Below are 10,018 nucleotides of genomic sequence, written 5' to 3' on the forward strand. Positions count from 1 at the left end.
GAAACTTGAAGGTTTAATTTACAACCACAGCGTCCAGCTTGGAAAAACACGGACAAGTTAATAAAAAAGTTATTTTCATGCAGTAAAATGAAATTCTCTGTGATATTTATGAATATTTTGAGGATCACCAACACTGAGCTCATGTAACTTTATATTTCTGTTGTGATCAGAGTTTATTTTTACAGATGTTTTGGAGGAAATCAGTTTAACAACGAATAAATAAACTCCTTATATCTGCTTTTAATTTATCTGTTGGGTTGAGCTGATTTTTTCTTAACGACAGGAAATAAAAAAACAGATTTTTTCCAGATACTCACAGATGTAAATATCAACGCAAATGATTTAGGTTTTATTTGTGTGAGTTTATTTAGGTTTTAGATTTCTTCTTCTTGGGCTGCACAGTGGTGTAGTGGTTAGCACTTTCGCCTTGCAGCTAGAAGATCCCTGGTTCACGTCCCGGCTTTCCCGGGATCTTTCTGCATGGAGTTTGCATGTTCTCCCTGTGCATGCGTGGGTTTTCTCCGGGTACTCCGGCTTCCTCCCACAGTCCAAAAATATGCTGAGGTTAATTGATCATTCTAAATTGCCCGTAGGTGTGAATGTGAGAGTGATTGTTTGTCTCTGTATGTAGCCCTGTGACAGACTGGTGACCTGTCTAGGGTGTCCCCTGCCTTCACCTGAGTCAGCTGGGATAGACTCCAGCCCCCCATGACCATAATGAGGATTAAGTGGTGTGTAGATAATGGATGGATGGATGTCTTCTTCTTTAGGAAAATGGAATTTATTTTGCATTAACCCCCTTTAGTGGGCATAATTTTTTTTTTGATGTTTTCATACCTTTTATTATTATATTTTTCTATTTTATGCTGTTACTTATTGTTTCTTATTATTTATTTTTTGTTTGTATGTTTATTTTTTGCTCTACACTTTATTGTTATAGAGATGAATTGTATTTTTGTTGCATATTGCAATATATTTAATCTAAAAATGTTATTTTTTGTATTAGAGTGTTGTTAATTTTGTCGTAGTTTTTCTGTTTGGTGACTTATTTTGCTTATTGGAGTAATTTATTTTATTTTTTTATTTTTTTTCGGGCCTGCATTTTTTGAAATAATTTTTTTTGTGCAAAATTTTTATTGTTAGATATATTATTTTTTACGTATTTCATTTTTAAAACTTTTTTTGTATGTTTTTTTGTGTTACTCTTGTTAAAATTTATTTTAGTTATTTTTTTTCACTTTTTACATTTTTTTGGCAGTTCAAACATAAAATATCAGACACACATAATGGATGTAAGAAACTAAAAAGCAAACAAGGATAAGATTATTTTTTCCTGTTTATTTTATTCTTTATTGTATTTTTTTCCCTTCAGTGTTTAATTTTTGCAGTACTCTTTTATGATATATATCTATAGTTTATTTATATTTTTAGTTTGTACATTTTTTGCACTACGCTTTATTCTAGAGATATTGTTTTTTTATTGCTTATTTTTAAATTTTATTTTTTATATTACAATGTTGTTAATTTTGTAGGAATATTTCTGTTTGGTAGCTTTATTTTGCTTGCTGGATTACTTTAAATTTTATTTCATTTATTATGTTTGTTCTATGTTTTTAGGGACTACTGTTATATTTTTGCAATTTTTTGGTTATTGCATCTTTTGAAAGAAAATATATATTTTTAAATAGCTGCTGTACTACATTTTTATTATTAGATATTGCTATTATTTATTTTTTATGTATTTCATTTTTAAAACTTATTCTTTGTATGTTTTTTTCAGATTTATTTTTATTTTTTTTCGCTTTTTTTTTGCGCAGTTCAAACATAAAATACCAGACACACATAATGGATGTAAGAAACTAAAAACCAAATAAGGATAAGGTTTATTTTACTCTTTATTCTATTCTTTTTTGAATATATATTTTTTAACTTTAATATTTAATTTTTGTCTCACACACACACACACACACACACACACACACACACACACACACACACACACATATATATATCACGCATGAATCATGTGACACAACGAATCAATAATGAAATTCGCTGCCAACGCTTTTAATGATCGATTTTTATTGATTTTATCGATTCGTTGTTGCAGCCGTACTTTAATCATTTGTAATATTTAGTTTTTTAGTTATTGTTTTAGTGTGAAGCACTCTGGTCAGACTTTGGGCTGTTTTAGAAATAAACAGATTGATTTCCTCTGTGTTCCTGCAGTGTTCTGGGTCCTGTGGTCAGGGGAAGATGCTCCGTCATGTTTACTGTAAAGCTCCAGAAGGTCGAGTGGTTCCAGAGAACCAGTGTCCTGCTGAGGACAAGCCTCTGTCTGTCCACCCCTGTGGGGAGAGAGACTGTCCTCCTCACTGGCTCAGCCAAGACTGGGACCGGGTGAGAGACCAAACGTCCTCCTCACAGAACACACCAGCACGGCTTTTACGTCTTCTTCTCTACTTTCTGTCTCTGCTCTGTCTTTTTGTGTCTTGTTTTTGCCATTTTTCTGTCTAGTTTTTGCTGTTGTATTTTAGTGTCTTTCTGGGACAGTTTTGTCTCTTTGTGGTTATTTCTGTCTCTTTTCTGTCTTGCTTCTTGTTTTGCTCATTTTGTGTCTCTTAGAGACCGTTTTGTGTCTCTGTGGTCTCATTTCTGTCATTCTTTTGTCTAGTTTTCCTCATTTTGTGTCTTGTTTTCATAGTTTTCTGTCTCATTTTAGCCATTTTGCATCTCGTTTTTACCGTTTTCCATCTAGTTTTTGTAATTTTTTCGTCTTTGTCTGTCTCTTTGTGGTTATTTTCTGTCTCGTTTTTGTCTTTTCAGTTTTGCAGAAGATCCTAATTCAGAAATATGAGGATTTACTGCTTTCTGTCTAGAGACCATGTTGCGTTTTTCAGCAAGTTTGTTGGGTAAAAACGCAGCTTTGGTGCAGATTTAATGCCTCGGGATGTTTTCTTCCTGCAGTGCAACACGACTTGCGGCCGCGGAGTGAAGCGTAGGATCGTCCTCTGCGTCGGCATCACTGGAGGAAAGTTCCAGACCTTCGATGATGAGGCCTGTGGAGGCGGAGAGAAGCCTGAAGAGGAGAACACCTGCTTCGAACGGCCCTGCTTCAAGTGGTACACCACGCCCTGGTCTGAGGTGAGCAACATCTGGACCTGAGTCTTCACACATCTGGACCAAAGTGAAGACCAGCTGCTGGAAAATAAAAACTGCTCTAACAATGATCTTTTTTGGGGTCATTTTGCTCCTTTAATGAGCAAAATGCAGTTACAGAAGCAAAACATCTGATAAAACACAACATAAAACCAGTAAAAGCAACGGAAACACAAAACAAAACCAACTTACATTAAAACTGTAAAACATAAAGCGCATAAAGATCAAATAAAATGATAATAAAACACAATAAAATAATTGTTTTAGCCATAATTAATCACACTGCACACTCAAAAATAACTCAAAGGTTCTTCAAAGATGAATTTTTGGGGGTTTAGGGTTCCAGTTTGAACTTAATAATAATAATAATAATAATAATAATAATAATAATAATAATAATAATAATAATAATAATAATAATAATAATAATAATAATAATAATAATAATAATAATAATAACAATAATAATAATAAATAATAATAAATATTTTTTATTATTATGTATTTATATTATTTTATTATTATCAATATTATTATTATTACTACTTTAATTATTAGAATAATAACAATATTGTCGTTGTTCTTAAATAAAAAAGTTTTTTTTTTTATTTAATTGAAACAATAATGGACCCTGACATTAGTGTGGGAAGTCAAATATTTAAAATATACAAAATATAAATACAAAATAGTTTTTAAATATACAAAACCAGCCTCTAAAACTTGCATTTAGTCAACAAAATCACTGATTTTGTTCAAAAGAATTCCATAATTTAATGTCAAAATAAACAAAAAAAATAAAATAATGCCTTAAAATGTAATTTATTTTTACTTGACTACAATTAAACATGATAAATTCAACCCTTTTATTCATTCATCATAAAATAAATCATTATACACATAAAATAATTTTTAAAAATAAAATATATACATTAAAGTATAAACTCAAATGTAAAAGTCGACAGATAACTCTATAAAAAAATAATCCTGCAGGAACTTTTTCTCCGAATTCAGCTGTTAAAGTTTCCTTAAATATCACTTCAGGTTCTTATCGTTCTAGCAGAGGAGGATCGTCATACAGATTAGAGTAAATCGAAATAGTATTTTATATTATTTTAGCAGAGTTTTAATCCCTAATATGTGAATTACACCCCATAAAGAACAATAAGTCCCCAGCGTTGATGCAGAACAGATAAAGTGTCTCTGCAGCAGTAAAACCGATAAAGAAAGTTGTGTAACGTTGTGTTTGTGTGTTTGTGTGTGGTCAGTGCACTAAGACTTGTGGCGTGGGCGTCCGGATGCGAGATGTGAAGTGTTACCAGGGCAGAGAGTTGGTCCGAGGCTGCGACCCGTTGACCAAACCAGTGTCCAAACAGACCTGCACCCTTCAGCCCTGCCCCACGGAGCCCCCCGGTAACACACACACACACACACACACACACACACACACATACACACACACACACACACTCGCACACACACACACACACACACACACAGATGGAGCTACACACACACACACTGATGGAGCTACACACACACACACAGATGGAGCTACACACACACACACTGATGGAACTACACACACACACACACACACTGATGCTGCAACACGACTATACAAACACACACTGATGGAACTACACACACACACTGATGGAACTACACACACACACTGATGGAACTACACACACACACTGATGGAGCTACACACACACACACTGATGAAATGACACAAACACACACAATGTGTAGGGGTGTTAAATGGTTAAATGGACGGAGCGTCTGCAGTCTGGCAGGTGCAGTGAACAGATGTTTGGTTGAACCAGAAATAAATCCATCAGGAATTTAAATCTGATGAACAACAAATTTAAATTCTAATTTCCTTTATTGTCACTGCATTTACACACACACTGAAATTTGATGAAATGATACAAAAATGTTCTGACTGACAAATTATTTTCTCCAGATGTGAGGAAACATGAATGTTTGGTTACAGACGGCAGCAAAAGTCCCATAATTATCTTTATATATGCTTCAGTGGAAAAGAAAAGGAAAAAAAACACATAATTCCTACTAAACTCAGTAACTGTTGTGTTGTGTATATCACAATTTAAATAGCAGGATCATCTTGAAACATCTACAAAATGACCCCAAATGCCTCAACACTTTTCTAAAATGTCTTAAAACTTCTGCAAAATACCTCCAACCTTGTCCAAAATGTCTTAAAACTTACCTAAAATTAACCCTAAGGCCTGAACATAGATCCAAAATGTCCCAAACTTCTACAGAATGACCAAAAATGCCTTAACACTTGTCCAAAATGTCTCGAAATGTGACCAAAATGTCTTAAAACATCCCTTAAATCACCCTAATGCCTCAACACTTGTGATGAAACTTGTCTCAAATTGAAATTTGTCCAAAATTTATCAAAATGGTTCAAAAGTTGTCCAAAATGTCTTAAAATGTTCCTAAAATGACCCTAATGCCTTAAACACTTCTCCAAAATGGCTCAAAATTTGACCTAAACTGGTTAAATCTGTCAAAAATGTCTTGAAATTTGTCCAAAATGACCCAAATGTTCTCAACATTTATCTAAAACATCTTGAAACTTGTCCAAAAAAGTCCAAAATGCCTCAACCCTCATCCAAAATGTCCTGAAACGTCTCCAAAATGGCCCAAAAATGCCTCAGCACTTATCCAAAATGTCTTAAAACTTCCTGAAAATGAATCCCAATGCCTCAACACTTATCCAAAATCTCTTTTACCTCTTGAAACTTGTCCAAAATGACCTAAAATGCCTCAACCCTCATCTAAAAGGTCTTAAAACCTGTCACCAAACCTCTTCAAAAAGACACCACATTTGTCAAAAATATGTTGAAACTTCTACAAAATAACTCACAACTTGACCTAAACAATTAAAACTTGTCCGAAATGTGTTGAAACTTGAACTTCCTGTCTGACTGTGATTGTGGTCCAGATGAGAACTTTGCTAACTTCCTGTCTGACTGTGGTTGTGGTCCAGATGAGAACTTTGCTAACTTCCTGTCTGACTGTGGTTGTGGTCCAGATGAGAACTTTGCTAACTTCCTGTCTGACTGTGGTTCTGCTGGTTCCGGTCCAGATGAGAACTTTGCTAACTCCCTGTCTGGTTCCGGTCCAGATGAGAACTTTGCTAACTTCCTGTCTGACTGTGGTTCTGCTGGTTGCGGTCCAGATGAGAACTTTGCTAACTTCCTGTCTGATTCCTGCTGGTTGTGGTCCAGATGAGAACTTTGCTAACTTCCTGTCTGACTGGTTCTGGACCAGATGAGAACTTTGCTAACTTCCTGTCTGACTGTGGTTGTGGTCCAGATGAGAACTTTGCTAACTTCCTGTCTGATTCCTGCTGGTTCTGGTCCAGATGAGAACTTTGCTAACTTCCTGTCTGATTCCTGCTGGTTCTGGTCCAGATGAGAACTTTGCCAACTTCCTGTCTGATTCCTGCTGGTTCTGGTCCAGATGAGAACTTTGCTAACTTCCTGTCTGATTCCTGCTGGTTCTGGTCCAGATGAGAACTTTGCTAACTTCCTGTCTGATTCCTGCTGGTTCTGGTCCAGATGAGAACTTTGCTAACGTCCTGTCTGATTCCTGCTGGTTCTGTAACAGATGAGAACTTTGCTAACTTCCTGTCTGATTCCTGCTGGTTCTGGACCAGATGAGAACTTTGCTAACTTCCTGTCTGATTCCTGCTGGTTCTGGTCCAGATGAGAACTTTGCTAACGTCCTGTCTGATTCCTGCTGGTTCTGTAACAGATGAGAACTTTGCTAACTTCCTGTCTGATTCCTGCTGGTTCTGGACCAGATGAGAACTTTGCTAGCTTTCTGTCTGACTGTGGTTCTGCTGATTCCGGTCCAGATGAGAACTTTGCCAACTTCCTGTCTGATTCCTGCTGGTTCTGGTCCAGATGAGAACTTTGCTAACTTCCTGGCTGATTCCTGCTGGTTCTGGTCCAGATGAGAACTTTGCTAACTTCCTGGCTGATTCCTGCTGATTCTGGTCCAGATGAGAACTTTGCTAACTTCCTGTCTGATTCCTGCTGGTTCTGTAACAGATGAGAACTTTGCTAACTTCCTGTCTGATTCCTGCTGGTTCTGGACCAGATGAGAACTTTGCTAACTTCCTGTCTGATTCCTGCTGGTTCTGGACCAGATGAGAACTTTGCTAACTTCCTGTCTGATTCCTGCTGGTTCTGTAACAGATGAGAACTTTGCTAACTTCCTGTCTGATTCCTGCTGGTTCTGGACCAGATGAGAACTTTGCTAACTTCCTGTCTGATTCCTGCTGGTTCTGGTCCAGATGAGAACTTTGCTAACTTCCTGTCTGATTCCTGCTGGTTCTGGTCCAGATGAGAACTTTGTTAACTTCCTGTCTGATTCCTGCTGGTTCTGGTCCAGATGAGAACTTTGCTAACTTCCTGTCTGATTCCTGCTGGTTCTGGTCCAGATGAGAACTTTGCTAACTTCCTGTCTGATTCCTGCTGGTTCTGTAACAGATGAGAACTTTGCTAACTTCCTGTCTGATTCCTGCTGGTTCTGTACCAGATGAGAACTTTGCTAACTTCCTGTCTGATTCCTGCTGGTTCTGGTCCAGATGAGAACTTTGCTAACTTCCTGTCTGATTCCTGCTGGTTCTGGTCCAGATGAGAGCTGCCAGGACCGGCCCTCCACCAACTGCCTGCTGGCTCTGAAGGTGAACCTGTGCAGCCACTGGTACTACAGTAAGGCCTGCTGCCACTCCTGCAGAGCGGTCCGACCTCCAGCCTCCTAGTCCAGGACCCAGCTCCTCCACCGACTCCAGCCGAGGACACCTGGAGACACCTGGAAAGACCTGGACGCTTCTGGAAGCACCTGGAGACGCCTGGAAACACCTGCTGGGAGGAACCAGACCAAGAATCGACCTGGTTTAAGAAGCCGAACGTCCGTCATCAGTCCGATAGTTCAACCCTCTGAACCGCCGACCACTTCCTGTCTCATTTTTCCTCACTATGACCTCATTTTGGCTTACATTCTTGCTTCATTTTTGGCCTCATTTCTCTTCACTCTTGGGCAAATTTTTCACAGATTTTATTCAAAAACTGAAAAAACCTGCAACAAACCTTGGAAAACAGAAGTCTACAACTTTACAACCTTCACAAACTGGACAAGACAGTTTTACTGCCTTTTTGCTTTTTAGGTCTCTTTCTAAGTTTTGTCTCTTTGTAGTTATTTACTCTCGTGTTTTTCATTTTTTTAAATTCTTTTTTCAGTTATTTTGCATCTCATTTGATTGTTTTGTGTGTCTTTTGGACATGTTTGTCTCCTTATGGTCATTTTGTATCTCATTTCTGTAGTTTTCTGCCCATTTTATGCTGTTTTGTGTCTTGTTTTTTCAGTTTTCCGTATTGTTTTTGTCATTTTGTGCCATGTTTAGGTAGTTTTGTGTTTTATTTTTGTCACTTTCTGTCGCGTTTTTGTCATTTTGTGTCACTATGACAGTTTTGTTTCCTGTTGTGTCTGTTGTTTCTCACGTTGGTTCTAGTTTTTCTCATGACAGTTGACACTCTACAGTTGTCTTGTCTTTGTCATTTTTGTCTCTTTTCTGTCGTGTTGCGTCATGTTTTTATTCTTTTGTGTCTCATTTTGGTCATTTTATGACGGTTAGGGACAGTTTTGTTTCTTTGTGGTTCTTTTCTGTCTTGTTTTTGTCGTTTTCTGGTTCAGTTTTGCAGGTTTGTCTCAGTTTTGTCATTTCATGCCTTCACGGTTTGTGGAACTGTGGGTTTTTTGTTGTTTTATTTCTTGGTTATGAAGTTTTGTGTCTTGTTTTTGTCGTTTTCTTTCTCGTTTTGGGGTTCAGAGGGTTAAATAACGTCAAATGAAACACACACACACAAAACAAAACTGTTTTGTTATTGTTTGTTTTCCAAACTTAAAATTTAATGTACTTCTGGTTTATTGGTGATAAATTGGAAGAAAATCAAACAGGATTTTTATTGTTTTGACAGTAAGTTGTCCACCATTTAAAGTTTGGAACAGTTGCTTCTCATGAAAAGACCCAACGGACTCTAAAATAGTAGAACATTAAAATCACCTGCAGCAGCTTCTAACCTCTGAAATAATTTTAAATAACCAACAAAAAAACTGTTTAATTTGTGTTTTAACCCAATATTATGTCCAGACCTGCCCTTATTATTGTCATATCTCAGCTTAAACCTCATTATTTCCGCTCTTATTGATTTTTTTAATCGGTCGTTTGTTTCAGTTCTGGTTTGAATTCATCCTCCAACATCGCCTGGAGTCGGAGACAAAGCGGAGTCACCGGTTAGCAGGAAAAGATCGATTAAATTATTTCTCAACTGAATATAACTGCATGACTAGAATATTTAATACAGATACTGTTTATGGAATATTATTTAATTTTAGCGTGTGGCGCGGCCCAACAGGAAGCAGAAACGACCTGGAACAAGATCCTGTTTCCGCTTGGCGCCGTGCCGACGCTCCTGCAGGATATTTATTAGTCATAGCACATTTCCATTTAGCTCGACGCTCCTGATGCTGCCGACGGTTCCTCATCCGGTCAACTGATGCCAGATCTGCTCCGAGCGCAGACAGAAAGATTCCTGACACTTGAAGTATGGTTGAAGTGTATTCGTCTCATGTTTAACTCCGGCGTACTGTGTTTTTATATCACTGATACCTCTTTGTACAAAACTAAAGTATGGAGATTGTGTACTGTCGATAATAAACTGAAGCCTAAAGGTACTGACTTGTATTTCAATTAAATAACGGTTCAAATCAACGTGAAGTGTGTCTGTTGGTTTTATTTCAAGTATGTGCATGA

The 10,018-nt window shown here is 37.2% G+C and overlaps 1 protein-coding gene across 8 annotated transcripts in view; it reads left to right on the forward strand.

The window, feature by feature from the left end:
* adamtsl2 (ADAMTS-like 2) overlaps positions 1–9,976 on the forward strand; it is a 63,680-nt gene extending 53,704 nt beyond the window's left edge. For 7 of the 8 annotated variants that reach the window (XM_055011288.1, XM_055011286.1, XM_055011287.1 and 4 more), the window contains 4 exons: positions 2,230–2,400; positions 2,968–3,144; positions 4,425–4,569; positions 7,839–9,976. In XM_055011288.1, the coding sequence (XP_054867263.1) occupies positions 2,230–2,400; positions 2,968–3,144; positions 4,425–4,569; positions 7,839–7,966 (621 nt within the window). In that variant the 3' untranslated portion in view covers positions 7,967–9,976. The remainder of the gene's footprint in view (positions 1–2,229; positions 2,401–2,967; positions 3,145–4,424; positions 4,570–7,838) is intronic. The other variant, XM_055011290.1, reaches the window with a different exon arrangement.
* Positions 9,977–10,018: the final 42 nt, after the last annotated feature.

The sequence above is a fragment of the Amphiprion ocellaris genome, chromosome 6 (genome assembly GCF_022539595.1).
Source record: "Amphiprion ocellaris isolate individual 3 ecotype Okinawa chromosome 6, ASM2253959v1, whole genome shotgun sequence".
Lineage (NCBI taxonomy): Eukaryota > Metazoa > Chordata > Actinopteri > Pomacentridae > Amphiprion > Amphiprion ocellaris.